General features: G+C 37.9%; 1 protein-coding gene across 1 annotated transcript in view; it reads left to right on the forward strand.

Annotated features, from left to right (window-relative positions):
- The window catches only part of LOC138311056 (kalirin-like), a 173,246-nt gene that overhangs the window by 53,172 nt on the left and 100,044 nt on the right, over window positions 1–20,030 (forward strand). The window contains exons 33-36 of the mRNA XM_069252486.1: window positions 967–1,101; window positions 1,495–1,755; window positions 2,251–2,489; window positions 3,490–3,616. Of these exons, the coding sequence (XP_069108587.1) occupies window positions 967–1,101; window positions 1,495–1,755; window positions 2,251–2,489; window positions 3,490–3,616 (762 nt within the window). The remainder of the gene's footprint in view (window positions 1–966; window positions 1,102–1,494; window positions 1,756–2,250; window positions 2,490–3,489; window positions 3,617–20,030) is intronic.

The raw sequence follows: 20,030 nt of genomic DNA on the forward strand, positions 1-20,030 counted from the left end.
GTGTGAAATGACATCAGCCTGACATATATTGAAATGTGTTCTTTATTTTAAATCTGAATTATCTCTTGAAGCTATTTTTTTGAGATAATAATGTAAAAAATTTAAATAGCCTAATTGAATTGATGGGGCTTCATGTCCTTTGTTCCTGTTATAATCTAAGCCTGGGACACATTAAATGAAAGGAAACGATTAGGATATAACTTTGAATTATAACATATCTCTTAAAGATGCTCCACCGCTGACAAATGGTATTTTTTCACTATCAAAAATAGGAGCAGACGATTTAGTATTTTTCTTCTGTTACAAAAGTTACTTACTTTACACTATTACCACCATTGAAAAGTTTGAGCTTCTAATTTTACTTCAAGTTAAAAATATGAAAAATAATTCCGAAAATATTCCATGGCACTATATTCTAGATGAAATGAAGTACTGATTGCGCATGCACCAAAGGCGAAATAAATAATTTTTTTGTATTATTTTTTGTGTTAATTAGACATATATATACACGATTTAAACACAAAATATTGTTCGAATGATGAATATTATTTAATCGGCGGTGGAGCATCTTTAATAAATAAGTGATGAATTTATAGGCATATTTTTGTGCATTTTACAACAGAACAAACTTATAAAATATTTTATTTTCAGTATTTCATTTGTCAATATCCAGGTCTATTTTACTTTCATATAGATGTACAATACAAGGGAAATAACTGTAACACATATATATGTGTATGAATTATTATAAATCAAAGTAAAAATGAATTTTATGAACTCTAACATATTTTATTTTTATGTAAACAGCTATGGATTATTTAATTTCAAATTAAAACAAAATTTTATGACCACAAATTATTTTCTTCCTGACAGGAATGTCAGCAGAATATATGTTGATAGCTATGAATCATCATAAATTAAAGTAAAAATGAATTTTATGACTAAGAATTCATATTTTTTTTGCAGGAATGTCAGCAAAAACACAAATTGAATGAACCACTGGCTTCTTACTTGATCAAACCTGTACAGAGGATAACAAAATATCAGCTACTTCTAAAGGACCTCTTGTCATGTTGTGAGGCCCACACAGGGGAAATTAAGGTATGATGATGATCAATACCTAGGTTTTAGAGGTCAAAGAGGTCACACAAGGGGAAATCAAGGTATGGTGATAATAAGTACCAAGGTATTCTAGGTCAAAAAGGCCAAATAAGAGGAAACCAAGATATGATGGCATTATCACCAACATAGTTGGGGTCAAAGAGGCCCCATAAGGGGAAATCAAAGTATGGTGACATCATCACCAATGTATTAGAGTTTCAATACAGCTGAACCTAGAAAGGTAAGGGAAGATTATCTAAAACTTAATAACTGAAAATATTTACACAATTGAAGAGAGAAAAATTACAAAAGAAAGATTGAAAACAATATATTTGAACAAAGTGATTTATTTCTGTCGGTGTTACTTTGACCTTTGATAACCTTGACCTACAGGATGGTCTGGAGGTGATGGCGTGTGTCCCTAAGAAGGCTAACGATGCCATGCATCTGTCCCTGCTGGAGGGGATGGAGGATAGTCTGGAGGCCCTGGGGGAGGTGGTACTCCAGGACAACTTCGTGGTCTGGGAGCCCAAACAACTCATCAAAAAGGGCCGTGACCGACACATCTTCCTGTTCGACGCGTGCCTCATTTTCGCCAAAGAGGTCAAAGACAGTAACGGGAAGGCAAAATACATGTACAAGTTTAAATTAATGGTAAGTTACTGAAATTTAATGATCACAAAATATATGTAAAAGTTTAAATTAATGGTAAGTTACTGAAAATTAATAATAAAATACAAAATTTATGTACAGGATTTAATTAATTGTAAGTTACTGAAAAATAATGGTAAAATACAAAATACTTGTACAAGTTTGAATTAATGGTAAGTTACTGAAAAATAATGATAAAATATTGAAAAATATGTTCAAGTTTAATGGTCAGTTACTGAAAATATGTGTTAAAGTTAATTCTTCGTTAGTTACTGAAAACATATGTACAAGTTTTAATGGTAGGTAACCCAAGATATATTTTCTTGTTAAACTTAAGTTAATTGTATAATGAAGTACATCTTGAAATGACCGTAGTTTTTCACAAGAAAATTTGTAATCTAGTAGTTTATTTACTTAAAATATGTCTCTGTCAGATTGCTGCTCAAGTGTACAGTTTTACAGCAATTACCTGACATTTTCAACTTGATTCTTTTGCAGATTTCGGATATAAATATCACAGAGCACATTGAGGGGGATGAGACAAAGTTTGCCTTGTGGACTGGCCGGGCTCCCATCTCTGATTACCGTATCATACTCAAGTGTCCAAACCTGGACGTGAAACAGACATGGGTGAAGAAATTACGAGAACTCATGCAAGACCGCATGTTGTACAAGTTCAAACCCGCGCCCAAGGTCTTCCATCCGACCAAGGAACCTGTCCTGGGAGTCTATAAGAGGTTTGTTGGTCCTTTTACATTCACCCCTGTTTTCTCTTAATAGACCATCCCAGCCTTTGAAATAGGAGAGTCCATTGTATGTTTTCAGGGGTGATTTTATTATATAGGGACATGAGGTATACAGGGGATATTTTATTGTTAGATATAATTAGCTATTGTTTTGGAGGTTTTTCTCTTTGTTATAATGTTATTTTAAGTGCTGAACAGTGTTTATTACCATAGTTATGAATTCCCAGATGTTTTTATCAGACTGATGACCATTATAGTAATCAACTCTGGAGTGTGTTTAGCAGACTGTTCAGACAAAATTCAACTGTCACATCCTTGTAACAAAGTTGGATATGGGTCCTGGAACTAGAAAACCCTATCTGTTTGTCGTTTGCAATCTTATTCAGACTCCTCATCCTAAACTACTGGATCAATTTTTAAACTTTCCTATAATGTTAGAAACCGTGTGTAGATGTGCAAAAATGCTCTAATTAAAAAAACAAAAACAAAAAAACACCATAAATGTTGCCATGGAAGCCAATTCACTATACACAAGTTTTGTAAAATGGCCAATAATTTCAGATGAATTTTGTTCAAACTTGTTTAAATCTTGTGATATATGGAAGCCTAACATTTCACACATCACAGGTTTTAGTATAAGGGTAGTCAGTGGGTATAGTGGTTAAGCCATTTACCTTTCATCTAGCCTGCCGAGATTCAATATTCGGTATGGATGTGAAAAGGTCAGGGGGTCACCTGCGCGATCACGTGGCTATTCTCCTAGCACTCCAGTTTTCTCCCACTCTAAGACCCATCGCATGCTTTCATCAGGGCCATTGAAAGAGATTGTATAAGTTGTATAACTTGTTTCGCAATCGATTTAAAATAAAAAAAGTTTATATATTATAATTTAATATCAGTTACCATGGAAACATTAGGTAGACTTGTAGATAATAAGGAATACTGTCTTCAATATCATCTTAAATCTTTTTGAATTTGTTACTTGTTACAGAGAGTTTGATGGTGAAATTGGTTCACTAGAATCCCTGCCACTGGAGCGACGAGAATCGCTAACTTCTATGAATTCCACCGCTACAACTGGAACCACTGACAGCAGCAGCAGTGGGGGCGTCATCAAGGTCAGAGACATGTTTGTTTTATGTATTTATACTGATATAGGATATCATCAAAGTCAGAGACATGTTTGTTTTATAACCTTATACTCTTTAACACCAGAGCTTCATCGAGGTCACAGACATGTTTGTTTTGTATACTTATACTCATGTAACATTATAAGGTGTCATCAAGGTCAGAGAAAGGCTTGTTTTGTTTATTTATACATGTAACACTTAAGGACGTCACCAAGGTCACCGACATGGTTTGTTTTATATACTTTGTTTTATATACTTATACTCATGTAACATTAAAGGGTGTCATCAAGGTCACAGACATGTTTGTTTTGTATACTTATACTCATGTAACACTAGGGCGTCATCAAGGTCACAGACATGTTTGTTTTATATACTTATACTTACGTAACACTAGGGCATCATCAAGGTCACAGACATGTTTGTTTTGTATACTTATACTCATGTAACATTACAGGGCGTCATCAAGGTCACAGACATGTTTGTTTTATATACTCATATTCATGTAATACTATAGGGCATCATCAAGGCCACAGACATGTTTGTTTTGTATACTTATACTTATGTATCACCAGGGCATCATCAAGGTCACTGACATGTTTGTTTTGTATACTTATACTTATGTAACACTAGGGCATCATCAAGGTCACAGACATGTTTGTTATCCCCCGCCCAACGAAGTTGGCAGGGGATATACAAATGGGTTCCTTCCGTCCGTCCGTCTGTCCGTCCATCTGTCCGCCCGTACGAATGGTTTCCGGAGCATAACTCTAAAACCAGTAGAGATATTTCCACGAAACCTCATACACACATTGGTCTTATGGTCTAGTAGTGCCTTTTGCTATTTTTAGGTTTTCATTTTTTGCACTTTTTCCGTAACCATGGAAACATTGCTGAAAATATCATATTTTTGTACCAGGTTCGTTTCCGCAGCATAACTGGAAAACCGGTTGAGATATATGCACGGAACTCCATAGGCACATTAGTCTTATGGTCTAGTAGTGCCTTTTGCTATTTTAAGGTTTTCACTTTTTGTACTTTTTTCTGTAACCATGGAAACATTGCTGAAAATGGCAGATTTTTGTGTAAGAATCGTTTCCGGAGCACAACTCTAAAACCAGCAGAGATATTTCCATGAAACTTCATAGACACATTTTATGTAGGACTTCTAATTTTGTATTATGCTTTACTTTTTATTTAATATGCATGCAGTAAAACTCAGATATATCAAACTCAATTACTATGAACATTCACTTAATTCCTATGTAACTTGTCGCTGTTTAAAACAAATAAAAAATCGCACTGTTAGCTGCTGAACTTTGTTAAAGCTAAATTCAATTCTGGTATTTTTCAAAGAAGCAAATGTTTTCAAAGTTGGTTTCACTTTGTTAAAAAAAAACATACATATGTTTTGTATATATTCTTCAATTGCAGTTGGGTTTTGAAATACTTTCCCTATACTCTTACTAGCATATAAAATTAATGCATTAATTGATTTAGCTTTCCATTGGCGGGGATCTGAATGACTATGTCCTTGTTTTCCATACACATAAGTCTCCACAATCAAACTTACTCCAGCTTTGATATCTCCATTGGCGGGGGATCTGAATGACTATGTCCTTGTTTTCCATACTTACACTCATGTCCATGTGTGCTATAAGTCTCCACAATCAAACTTACTCCAGCTTTGATATCTCCATTGGCGGGGGATCTGAATGACTATGTCCTTGTTTTCCATACACATAAGTCTCCACAATCAAACTTACTCCAGGGCTTTGATATCTCCATTGGCGGGGGGATCTGAGAATGACTATGTCCTTGTATACTTTTACTCATACACATAGGGCGTCTCCACAATCAAACTTACTCACATCTTTGATATCTCCATTGGCGGGCCATCTGAATGACATGTCCTTGTTTTTCATACACATAAGTCTCCACAATCAAACTTACTCCCAGCTTTGATATCACCATTGGCTATAGGGCGTCATCATGACACATGTCCTTGTATTTTACACTCATACTCATACACATGTTTGTCATGTATACTTACACTTAACACTAGGGCGTCATCAAGGCCACAGACATGTTTGTTTTATATACTTACACTCATGTTACACTAGGCGTCATCAAGGTCACAGACATGTTTGTTTTATATACTTACACTCAATATGTAACACAGGCGTCATCAAGGTCACAGACATGTTTGTTTTATATACTTACACTCATGGTTACACTAAAGGGCGTCATCAAGGCCACAGACATGTTTGTTTTGTATACTTACACTCATGTAACACTATAGGGCGTCATCAAGGCCACAGACATGTTTGTTTTGTATACTTACACTCATGTAACACTATAGGGCGTCATCAAGGTCACAGACATGTTTGTTTTATATACTCATATTCATGTAACACTATAGGGCATCATCAAGGTCACAGACATGTTTTTTTATATACTTATACTCATGTAACAATATAGATTTCATCAAGGTCAGAGAAAAGTTTTATGTACTTGTGTAACACTACAGGACTCCATCAAGATCATATTTTTGTAGCTCATTATCTTGAAGATCATTCATTATGTTGTTCTATGGTAGACGAGGCTTGATTTGACAACATTCTACATTTGACAAAAATCTAAAATCTCTTGCCTTTGCATATATTCATTCATGTCATAATAATGTCATTGTAAATTATTAAAACAACTTTATATTTTAAATAATCTTAGGATAGCCTGAGGGGCCTGTAGTGCGAGCATGTTGAAGTGAAAATGGCCGAAAACTTTGAATATTTATTTTCTTCATCAAAAAGGCGCTTAACATTCCTTTTTAATACATGTTTCTTATAATTCTGATCTTAAAGATTGTCACTTGTGTAAATTATTTTACTAAAGGTTTTATTGGGTTAACTACACAAGTGTTGAGACATAGAGAGAAACAGAGGGACAGATAGGGAACAGAATCATCTCAGTTCTGGTACTCATCCAACAAATATAAATACATGATGATATAAAATGTTCAGGGCTGGTGGAGAGAATTAAGCTTTCTACCCCCTACTGTGCTCATCGAAATATTCACCAAGTCTGGTATTTTCTGAATTCTCTTCATATCTGGGACATTTCTTCATCAACTCTAGATCTTATGTACCCTACCTCTGTGTCAGAGTAAACCACTTGTTTGTACCCCTACCTCTGTGTCAGAGTAAACCACTTGTTTGTACCCCTACCTCTGTGTCAGAGTAAACCACTTGTTTGTACCCCTACCTCTGTGTCAGAGTAAACCACTTGTTTGTACCCCTAACCTCTGTGTCAGAGTAAACCAACCCCTACACTCTGTGTCAGAGTAAACCACTTGTTTTGTACCCCTACCTCTGTGTCAGAGTAAACCACTTGGTTTGTAACACCCCTACCTCTGTGTCAGTGTAAACCACTTGTTTGTACCCCTACCTCTGTGTCAGTGTAAACCACTTGTTTGTACCCCTATCTCTGTCAGAGTAAACCACTTGTTTGTACCCCCATCTCTGTCAGAGTAAACACTTGTTTGTACCCCTACCTCTGTGTCAGAGTAAACCACTTGTTTGTACCCCTACCTCTGTGTCAGAGTAAACCACTTAGTTTGTACCCCCATCTGTGTCAGAGTAAACCACTTGTTTGTACCCCTACCTCTGTGTCAGAGTAAACCACTTGTTTGTACCCCTACCTCTGTGTCAGAGTAAACCACTTGTTTGTACCCCCCTACCTCTGTGTCAGTTGTAAACCACTTGTTTGTACCCCCTACCTCTGTGTCAGAGAAAAACCACTTGTTTGTACCCAACCATCTCTGTCAGAGTAAACCACTTGTTTGTACCCCCTCTGTGTCAGAGTAAACCACTTGTTTGTACCCCTACCTCTGTGTCAGAGTAAACCACTTGTTTGTACCCCTACCTCTGTGTCAGAGTAAACCACTTGTTTGTACCCCTACCTCTGTGTCAGAGTAAACCACTTGTTTGTACCCCTACCTCTGTGTCAGTGTAAACCACTTGTTTGTACCCCTACCTCTGTGTCAGAGTAAACTACTTGTTTGTACCCCTACCTCTGTGTCAGAGTAAACCACTTGTTTGTACCCCCTACCTCTGTGTCAGAGTAAACCACTTGTTTGTACCCCTACCTCTGTGTCAGAGTAAACCACTTGTTTGTACCCCTACCTCTGTGTCAGAGTAAACCACTTGTTTGTACCCCTACCTCTGTGTCAGAGTAAACCACTTGTTTGTACCCCCTACCTCTGTGTCAGAGTAAACCACTTGTTTGTACCCCTACCTCTGTGTCAGAGTAAACCACTTGTTTGTACCCCTACCTCTGTGTCAGAGTAAACCACTTGTTTGTACCCCTACCTCTGTGTCAGTAGTAAACCACTTGTTTGTACCCCTACCTCTGTGTCAGAGTAAACCACTTGTTTGTACCCCCTACCTCTGTGTCAGAGTAAACCACTTGTTTGTACCCCTACCTCTGTGTCAGAGTAAACCACTTGTTTGTACCCCCTACCTCTCGTGTCAGAGTAAACCACTTGTTTGTACCCCTACCTCTGTGTCAGAGTAAACCACTTGTTTGTACCCCTACCTCTGTGTCAGAGTAAACCACTTGTTTGTACCCCCTACCTCTGTGTCAGAGTAAACCACTTGTTTGTACCCTACCCTACCTCTGTGTCACTTGGTTGTATCCCCAACCTGTGTAAAAACACTTGTTTGTACCCCTACCTCTGTGTCAGAGTAAACCACTTGTTTGTACCCCAACCTCTGTGTCAGTAAACCACTTGTTTGTACCCCTACCTCTGTGTCAGAGTAAACCACTTGTTTGTACCCCCTACCTCTGTGTCAGAGTAAACCACTTGTTTGTACCACCCATACCTCTGTGTCAGAGTAAACCACTTGTTTGTACCCCTACCTCTGTGTCAGAGTAAACCACTTGTTTGTACCCCTACCTCTGTGTCAGAGTAAACCACTTGTTTGTACCCCTACCTCTGTGTCAGAGTAAACCACTTGTTTGTACCCCTACCTCTGTGTCAGTGAGTAAACCACTTGTTTGTACCCCTCCTGTCAGTGTCAGTTAAACTCCACTTGTTTGTACCCCTACCTCTGTGTCAGAGTAAACCACTTGTTTGTACCCCCTACCTCTGTGTCAGAGTAAACCACTTGTTTGTACCCCTACCTCTGTGTCAGAGTAAACCACTTGTTTGTACCCTACCTCTGTGTCAGAGTAAACCACTTGTTTGTACCCCCTACCTCTGTGTCAGAGTAAACCACTTGTTTGTACCCCTACCTCTGTGTCAGAGTAAACCACTTGTTTGTACCCCTACCTCTGTGTCAGAGTAAACCACTTGTTTGTACCCCTACCTCTGTGTCAGAGTAAACCACTTGTTTGTACCCCTACCTCTGTGTCAGAGTAAACCACTTGTTTGTACCCCTACCTCTGTGTCAGAGTAAACCACTTGTTTGTACCCCTACCTCTGTGTCAGAGTAAACCACTTGTTTGTACCCCCCTACCTCTGTGTCAGAGTAAACCACTTGTTTGTACCCCTACCTCTGTGTCAGAGTAAACCACTTGTTTGTACCCCTACCTCTGTGTCAGAGTAAACCACTTGTTTGTACCCCTACCTCTGTGTCAGAGTAAACCACTTGTTTGTACCCCTACCTCTGTGTCAGAGTAAACCACTTGTTTGTACCCCCTACCTCTGTGTCAGAGTAAACCACTTGTTTGTACCCAAACCTCTGTGTCAGAGTAAATCACTTGTTTGTACCCCTACCTCTGTGTCAGAGTAAACCACTTGTTTGTACCCCTACCTCTGTGTCAGAGTAAACCACTTGTTTGTACCCCCTACCTCTGTGTCAGAGTAAACCACTTGTTTGTACCCCTACCTCTGTGTCAGAGTAAACCACTTGTTTGTACCCCTACCTCTGTGTCAGAGTAAACCACTTGTTTGTACCCCTACCTCTGTGTCAGAGTAAACCACTTGTTTGTACCCCTACCTCTGTGTCAGAGTAAACCACTTGTTTGTACCCCTACCTCTGTGTCAGAGTAAACCACTTGTTTGTACCCCTACCTCTGTGTCAGAGTAAACCACTTGTTTGTACCTCTGTGTCAGAGTAAACCTTGTTTGTACCCCCTCTGTGTCAGAGTAAACCACTTGTTTGTACCCCCTACCTCTGTGTCAGAGTAAACCACTTGTTTGTACCCCTACCTCTGTGTCAGAGTAAACCACTTGTTTGTACCCCCCTCTGTGTCAGAGTAAACCACTTGTTTGTACCCCTACCTCTGTGTCAGAGTAAACCACTTGTTTGTAACCCCAACCTCTGTGTCAGAGTAAACCACTTGTTTGTTACCCCCTACCTCTGTGTCAGAGTAAACCACTTGTTTGTACCCCCTTCCTCTGTGTCAGAGTAAACCACTTGTTTGTACCCCTACCTCTGTGTCAGAGTAAACCACTTGTTTGTACCCCTACCTCTGTGTCAGAGTAAACCACTTGTTTGTACCCCTACCTCTGTGTCAGAGTAAACCACTTGTTTGTACCCCTACCTCTGTGTCAGAGTAAACCACTTGTTTGTACCCCTACCTCTGTGTCAGAGTAAACCACTTGTTTGTACCCCTACCTCTGTGTCAGAGTAAACCACTTGTTGTAAGTAACCACTTGTTTGTACCCCTACCTCTGTGTCAGAGTAAACCACTTGTTTGTACCCCTACCTCTGTGTCAGAGTAAACCACTTGTTTGTACCCCTACCTCTGTGTCAGAGTAAACCACTTGTTTGTACCCCTACCTCTGTGTCAGAGTAAACCACTTGTTTGTACCCCTACCTCTGTGTCAGAGTAAACCACTTGTTTGTACCCCTACCTCTGTGTCAGAGTAAACCACTTGTTTGTACCCCTACCTCTGTGTCAGAGTAAACCACTTGTTTGTACCCCTACCTCTGTGTCAGAGTAAACCACTTGTTTGTACCCCTTCCTCTGTGTCAGAGTAAACCACTTGTTTTACCTCTGTGTCAGAGTAAACCCCTACCTCTGTGTCAGAGTAAACCACTTGTTTGTACCCCTACCTCTGTGTCAGAGTAAACCACTTGTTTGTACCCCTACCTCTGTGTCAGAGTAAACCACTTGTTTGTACCCCTACCTCTGTGTCAGAGTAAACCACTTGTTTGTACCCCTACCTCTGTGTCAGAGTAAACCACTTGTTTGTACCCCTACCTCTGTGTCAGAGTAAACCACTTGTTTGTACCCCTACCTCTGTGTCAGAGTAAACCACTTGTTTGTACCCCCTACCTCTGTGTCAGAGTAAACCACTTGTTTGTACCCCTACCTCTGTGTCAGAGTAAACCACTTGTTTGTACCCCCTACCTCTGTGTCAGAGTAAACCACTTGTTTGTACCCCTACCTCTGTGTCAGAGTAAACCACTTGTTTGTACCCCCTACCTCTGTGTCAGAGTAAACCACTTGTTTGTACCCCCTACCTCTGTGTCAGAGTAAACCACTTGTTTGTACCAAACCTCTGTGTCAGAGTAAACCACTTGTTTGTACCCCTACCTCTGTGTCAGAGTAAACCACTTGTTTGTACCCCTACCTCTGTGTCAGAGTAAACCACTTGTTTGTACCCCTACCTCTGTGTCAGAGTAAACCACTTGTTTGTACCCCTACCTCTGTGTCAGAGTAAACCACTTGTTTGTACCCCTACCTCTGTGTCAGAGTAAACCACTTGTTTGTACCCCCTACCTCTGTGTCAGAGTAAACCACTTGTTTGTACCCCAACCTCTGTGTCAGAGTAAACCACTTGTTTGTACCCCTACCTCTGTGTCAGAGTAAACCACTTGTTTGTACCCCTACCTCTGTGTCAGAGTAAACCACTTGTTTGTACCCCCTACCTCTGTGTCAGAGTAAACCACTTGTTTGTACCCCTACCTCTGTGTCAGAGTAAACCACTTGTTTGTACCCCTACCTCTGTGTCAGAGTAAACCACTTGTTTGTACCCCTACCTCTGTGTCAGAGTAAACCACTTGTTTGTACCCCTACCTCTGTGTCAGAGTAAACCACTTGTTTGTACCCCTACCTCTGTGTCAGAGTAAACCACTTGTTTGTACCCCCTACCTCTGTGTCAGAGTAAACCACTTGTTTGTACCCCTACCTCTGTGTCAGAGTAAACCACTTGTTTGTACCCCTACCTCTGTGTCAGAGTAAACCACTTGTTTGTACCCCTACCTCTGTGTCAGAGTAAACCACTTGTTTGTACCCCTACCTCTGTGTCAGAGTAAACCACTTGTTTGTACCCCTACCTCTGTGTCAGAGTAAACCACTTGTTTGTACCCCTACCTCTGTGTCAGAGTAAACCACTTGTTTGTACCCCTACCTCTGTGTCAGAGTAAACCACTTGTTTGTACCCCTACCTCTGTGTCAGAGTAAACCACTTGTTTGTACCCCTACCTCTGTGTCAGAGTAAACCACTTGTTTGTACCCCTACCTCTGTGTCAGAGTAAACCACTTGTTTGTACCCCCTACCTCTCTGTCAGAGTAAACCACTTGTTTGTACCCCTACCTCTGTGTCAGAGTAAACCACTTGTTTGTACCCCTACCTCTGTGTCAGAGTAAACCACTTGTTTGTACCCCCTACCTCTGTGTCAGAGTAAACCACTTGTTTGTACCCCTACCTCTGTGTCAGAGTAAACCACTTGTTTGTACCCCTACCTCTGTGTCAGAGTAAACCACTTGTTTGTACCCCTACCTCTGTGTCAGAGTAAACCACTTGTTTGTACCCCTACCTCTGTGTCAGAGTAAACCACTTGTTTGTACCCCCTACCTCTGTGTCAGAGTAAACACTGTTGTACACCTCTGTCAGAAACCACTTGTTTGTACCCCTACCTCTGTGTCAGAGTAAACCACTTGTTTGTACCCCTTCCTCTGTGTCAGAGTAAACCACTTGTTTGTACCCCTTCCTCTGTGTCAGAGTAAACCACTTGTTTGTACCCCTACCTCTGTGTCAGAGTAAACCACTTGTTTGTACCCCTACCTCTGTGTCAGAGTAAACCCCTTGTGTGATGTCCGCAGTCATAGTGTATCGTTATACAGTACAGGTAAATATAAATAAGATTGTTCAGCAACATCAGTGTTTGGAAAAAATTCTGCTGGCAATGACTTTACTAATTATTCTGAAGAAAATGTATTCTCCATAAAAAACACCCAGCTTCATTCTAGTTTTGTTTGAAGAAGGCCCTCTACTTTTTAAAGTAACAAAACATTGGAGGATACCCATTTTTTTCCAAAGTGATGCCAGAGATATTTACAAAATTGAAAATTTAATCATCCTTCTTAATTAGCAACTTTCCCCCCAATGAGATCTAAACCTGCCCCCTTTCTCTGACAGTGTAGGTTATTTAATGTTTGCTTCATCTATGAGATTCAGAGTCAAGGTGTTGTGTAATATAAATTATTATCTAGAAAGGGAGGTAAACCATGTAAAAAATGATGTTAAGGGAGATAACTTCAAAGCGAAAGAATTTAATTTCAATTATGAAGTGAATACAATATCAGATAAAGAGAAAACGCTTTGTGAATGTATCGAGAATTTTACTTAATGCACTTAATTTTAAAATGTACAGATGTTTTTGGTAAGTCTTGGTTTCTCAGTTTGTCTTATGTTGACAGACTAAAATCATCGCGTCCCTAAACCAGACGTACCTGTATATTAGGGTTGGCAGTCTAGACCCTGCATGGCTGCTGCCCTGGTTTTGTTTGTAATGTTTTGCCAACTGGTTTTGTGTTGGAGACTAATACAGACTATTTACCCAACAAGTTGTTAAAATGCCAAGTTATCCTGCTAGTCTCAGCTCCACAAATTATGAATACCTACCATTCACTATTGGTAATATAGCTAGTAGTTTTAAAGATATTACGCTTTGTCAGCGTTATTGAATCATCTCAGGCTTTGGTACAGAATATTCTGGATATAAGGAATTATAATTAAAATAATTTACAGTATGTAATTACTTACCAAGTGGAACAAAGTCTGATTCTCAGTTATTTCCTGCCAGACTGTACATCTGGGCCAAAGCTTCTTTACATAGTTTTAAAAAGTATCAAACTTTTCCTCTACAATGTTCTGTATATTTCCTAGCTTTCTTACACTTTCTAAAGATTTTTGTGAAAATTGTCACAAATTCCCTAAGCTTATCATCCTTGAGAAATTTCAGTAAAAACCTGGAGCAAAAATAGTTTTAATATATTACTCAAATTATGATATTAAAGAAGACAAAAAAGCAGGCTAATTCATTAAGAAAAAAAAATCAACTCAAACAAGAAACAGATTTGAATCTTTTTTATGAACTTGTTCGGTAGGAGGTATGCAGAATTTATTACTTAATTTTTATTAATAATTAAATTTGGAATTTCCAATAAAAAAAATGTTGTGTTGATTAAATACTGTACTTTAATGTGTTAGATGATTAAGATTGGAATTAGTGCAAAGGTACACGGCAGAGTGGGCCTCGAGCCATACACACACACAGGCCAACAGGTATCGGGGATAGAGTTGTAGGAGGTATATCTACGTCTGTACCATACACATCTCATGGACAGGTACATAAGTACAGGTTCATAACTGTTATACTCAATCATCAAACATCATTGGATGGTGAGATGAACATGGTTGAAGCTCCTAAGGTGGAATTATTCTGGAGAGTTTAAAATTCAATTCAGTTTCATTTATTTACTGAATCACATTGAAACTTCAATGGAATCATTTTAATGGAATCATTGTAAAGAAATAGCTTTAATGGAATTATTTCAATGGAATAGCTTTAATGGAATTATTTCAATGGAACAATCTGGGAAGTTGTGCTTCAAGTTATGTTCTTTTGTTTACGGGATGATCTTATGCATTGGTGGAATTATTTTAAGTCATTTAACTTCTTAAATTCACCAATTAAAAAGTGTATGTTTTATATGATACTATAACCATGATTTAATGGAGTGGTGGCTTGAAATCCCACTCACAGAATCATATATACACTGTGGCAGATTATAATGTAATCTACTTTCATCTGTTCTCATCAAATCTGAAGAAAAAAAAATCAACACTATCAATAATTTATCATTTGAATCCTGTGGATTTATTTCTTGTGTAATTCTCATCAGGGGAAATCTCTCTGGATGTTATTTAAATTGCAGATGTTATGTTAAAAACAATCATAATCTTCATGTTGTGTGGTCGCGATTCGTGTCTGGGATCTAATCATTCACATCTGCTGTAGAGAAAGCTCATCATCTGGGCTTCAATATTTTTTAATGGGGAATTTTTAATGAACTCTTTAAATCAGTTTAATGATTTTTTTAATAGTTTTAAGCTGTCTTTCGTATTTTATGATTTCAATATGATATATATTTTCTATTTCTAATGGCTATAGCCGTAACTAATAATTAAATCTCAATGATTTCAGTGATTTTTTCAATAGCTATCTTACCGATTTCATGATATAGAGCAATTTTCAAAATTTGGATACTTTTATTTAAATTCTGATATTCCATGATTCACAAACTTGACATTTATTACACAAGTGAAAAGAAATTTGCTAAAAGGTCAAAATTATCTTATATTAGGCCCTTACTGATGTGAGAAATGTTTTTATGAAGTTACCAAGATTCAAATTGTACCCAAATTAACTAACTTTAATTAAGTTTCTAATTGACCTAAAAAGATAAAGAAGATACACAAACTTAGTAAACAAACAAACTTAGTTGTCAAGGTAACTAGTTCTAGAGGTCAAAGGTTAGTTTCCTTGGCAACCATGTCTGAATCCATGATTCTGTGCCAAAGGAATATAGAAGAATGCGGAGGAAGTGTTACAAACAGGAAGTGATGTGTATATAGATGTAAAGAAGTGACAGGAATGACCTCTGTAACAGGAAATAGACTTATAGTCTGTCTGTGGGTCATATACAAACAATGGCGTTTCAATATCTCGGCATGATGATGGTGAAGCTTGCTCACTGGAAAAACTTTAAACGCAAGAAGGTAAATCATACTATATCGGGATTGTACGAGATCTATAAATGTTTCGAGGGGATTTATTTGAATTAATATTATTTATTGTCTTAGAAACCGGTAGTATGGTTATATTGAAGTCTATACATATCAATATTTCGTATCTTTAATTTCTTTTGCAGTTTTGACAATTTTCTTACTAATTCTTTTCGATAATGACTTTTAAGCGTGAGGGTAGTATTTGGAAGAGTTTGAAGGCAAGAGTGTTTTTGAAAGTATAAATGTTCTTAGATAAATGTTAATGTTATAAATAAGTAAGATTTTACTAGTGTGAAAGCAGATTATTGTATTGATGCTTATGAATACAGACTTTAATTTTATAAATTTTGAACTATCGGACCAACACAACTTATGATCACTTCTGTCTTTATGTATATACACTAACTATACCAAATTCTTGCTATTTGGGACTGGAACCCTTCACTAACATCATCCTGGACAGGCTGACACACTATATAGCTTTATTAAAACAAATGAATCATTTTTACCTGGCTGACTTCGACAAGCTGACAAGAAACCATATTACAGCACCAAGTAAATATTGTACCATAGTGTGCTTTTTGATTTGATGTGTAAACACTTTAGATTGATGTGATGTATTTTCACTTGTTACATAATGAGGTTCTTGCTTTACTTTACTGTAATCTGTTTTGATTAAATTACATATAACTAAACGAGAAAATGGTAGTTGAGATGGATTATGGACCTGGCACATTGACAAACACATAGACAGACATTATCTAAAGTGTGTATAGAAGAAAATAATGAATTTATATGTAAAACAGAAAGCCTTTTATTACTACTTATTTGAAAATGAGCCAATGTGTTTGAACAAGCCACTACAAATGAACACACTTTTCTCATTTATCAGTCAGAAAAAAGCCTTAATTATTACAGACAGAAACAATCTTAGAGTTCCTTTCTACGTAATGGTCACCACTATAAATGACCACCAGTATATAATGACCACAAGTATAATGACCACTTCAATAAAGTGACCACTAGTATATAATGACCACCTTTATAGAATGACCACTTGACCACCTCTATACAGTGACCACTTGACCACTCGTATATAATGACCACCTCTATAGAATGATAACTTGACCACCTGTATATAATGACCACATCTATAGAATGACCACTTGGCCACCTCTATACAATGACCATTTGACCACCTGTATAATATGACCACATTAATCACTTTGAAATGACCACCTGTATATAATGACCACATCTATAGAATGACCACTTGACCACCTGTATATTATGGCACGCTTTATCGCTTTGAAATGACCACCTCTATGACATACTAATATTTGTTCATCATATGATTACTGCCTTTTTGTTGAGAGGATTGCGACTTTAAGCATAATATCTGAATATCTTACAGGGATGGGATTGTAAACGTATTGTCTTTGTGTTACAGGGATGGGATTGTAAACGTATTGTCTTTGTGTTACAGAAATGTGATTGTAAACGTATTGTCTTTGTGTTACAGGGATTGGGATTGTAAACATATTGTATTTGTGTTACAGGGATGGGATTGTAAACGTATTGTCTTTGTGTTACAGGGATGGGATTGTAAACGTATTGTCTTTGTGTTACAGGGATGGGATTGTAAACGTATTGTCTTTGTGTTACAGGGATGGGATTGTAAACGTATTGTCTTTGTGTTACAGGGATGGGATTGTAAACGTATTGTCTTTGTGTTACAGGGATGGGATTGTAAACGTATTGTCTTTGTGTTACAGGGATGGGATTGTAAACGTATTGTCTTTGTGTTACAGGGATGGGATTGTAAACGTATTGTCTTTGTGTTACAGGGATGGGATTGTAAACGTATTGTCTTTGTGTTACAGGGATGGGATTGTAAACATATTGTCTTTGTGTTACAGGGATGGGATTGTAAAGTATTGTCTTTGTGTTACAGGGATGGGATTGTAAACATATTGTCTTTGTGTTACAGGGATGGGATTGTAAACATATTGTCTTTGTGTTACAGGGATGGGATTGTAAACTATTGTCTTTGTGTTACAGGGATGGGATTGTAAACGTATTGTCTTTGTGTTACAGGGATGGGATTGTAAAACGTATTGTCTTTGTGTTACAGGGATGGGATTGTAAACGTATTGTCTTTGTGTTACAGGGATGGGATTGTAAACATATTGTCTTTGTGTTACAGGGATGGGATTGTAAACATATTGTCTTTGTGTTACAGGGATGGGATTGTAAACGTATTGTCTTTGTGTTACAGGGATGGGATTGTAAGTTTGTCTTTGTGTTACAGGGATGGATTGTAAACGTATTGTCTTTGTGTTACAGGGATGGGATTGTAAACGTATTGTCTTTGTGTTACAGGGATGGGATTGTAAACGTATTGTCTTTGTGTTACAGGGATGGGATTGTAAACATATTGTCTTTGTGTTACAGGGATGGGATTGTAAACGTATTGTCTTTGTGTTACAGGGATGGGATTGTAAACGTATTGTCTTTGTGTTACAGGGATGGGATTGTAAACATATTGTCTTTGTGTTACAGGGATGGGATTGTAAACGTATTGTCTTTGTGTTACAGGGATGGGATTGTAAACGTATTGTCTTTGTGTTACAGGGATGGGATTGGATGTCTTTGTGTTACAGGTATTGTAAACTATTGTCTTTGTGTTACAGGGATGGGATTGTAAACGTATTGTCTTTGTGTTACAGGGATGGGATTGTAAACGTATTGTCTTTGTGTTACAGGGATGGGATTGTAAACATATTGTCTTTGTGTTACAGGGATGGGATTTAAACATATTGTCTTTGTGTTACAGGGATGGGATTGTAAACATATTGTCTTTGTGTTACAGGGATGGGATTGTAAACATATTGTCTTTGTGTTACAGGGATGGGATTGTAAACGTATTGTCTTTGTGTTACAGGGATGGGATTGTAAACGTATTGTCTTTGTGTTACAGGGATGGGATTGTAAACGTATTGTCTTTGTGTTACAGGGATGGGATTGTAAACGTATTGTCTTTGTGTTACAGGGATGGGATTGTAAACGTATTGTCTTTGTGTTACAGGGATGGGATTGTAAACGTATTGTCTTTGTGTTACAGGGATGGGATTGTAAATGTATTGTCTTTGTGTTACAGGGATGGGATTGTAAACATATTGTCTTTGTGTTACAGGGATGGGATTGTAAACGTATTGTCTTTGTGTTACAGGGATGGGATTGTAAACGTATTGTCTTTGTGTTACAGGGATGGGATTGTAAACGTATTGTCTTTGTGTTACAGGGATGGGATTGTAAACGTATTGTCTTTGTGTTACAGGGATGGGATTGTAAACGTATTGTCTTTGTGTTACAGGGATGGGATTGTAAACATATTGTCTTTGTGTTACAGGGATGTGATTGTAAATGTATTGTCTTTGTGTTACAGGGATGGGATTGTAAACGTATTGTCTTTGTGTTACAGGGATGGGATTGTAAACGTATTGTCTTTGTGTTACAGGGATGGGATTGTAAACGTATTGTCTTTGTGTTACAGGGATGGGATTGTAAACGTATTGTCTTTGTGTTACAGGGATGGGATTGTAAACGTATTGTCTTTGTGTTACAGGGATGGGATTGTAAACGTATTGTCTTTGTGTTACAGGGATGGGATTGTAAACATATTGTCTTTGTGTTACAGGGATGGGATTGTAAACGTATTGTCTTTGTGTTACAGGGATGGGATTGTAAACGTATTGTCTTTGTGTTACAGGGATGGGATTGTAAACGTATTGTCTTTGTGTTACAGGGATGGGATTGTAAACGTATTGTCTTTGTGTTACAGGGATGGGATTGTAAACGTATTGTCTTTGTGTTACAGGGATGGGATTGTAAACGTATTGTCTTTGTGTTACAGGGATGGGATTGTAAACATATTGTCTTTGTGTTACAGGGATGGGATTGTAAACGTATTGTCTTTGTGTTACAGGGATGGGATTGTAAACGTATTGTCTTTGTGTTACAGGGATGGGATTGTAAACGTATTGTCTTTGTGTTACAGGGATGGGATTGTAAACGTATTGTCTTTGTGTTACAGGGATGGGATTGTAAACGTATTGTCTTTGTGTTACAGGGATGGGATTGTAAACGTATTGTCTTTGTGTTACAGGGATGGGATTGTAAACATATTGTCTTTGTGTTACAGGGATGGGATTGTAAACATATTGTCTTTGTGTTACAGGGATGGGATTGTAAACGTATTGTCTTTGTGTTACAGGGATGGATTGTAAACGTATTGTCTTTGTGTTACAGGGATGGGATTGTAAACATATTGTCTTTGTGTTACAGGGATGGGATTGTAAACGTATTGTCTTT

Source organism: Argopecten irradians, chromosome 16, assembly GCF_041381155.1.
Source record: "Argopecten irradians isolate NY chromosome 16, Ai_NY, whole genome shotgun sequence".
Taxonomy (NCBI): domain Eukaryota; kingdom Metazoa; phylum Mollusca; class Bivalvia; order Pectinida; family Pectinidae; genus Argopecten; species Argopecten irradians.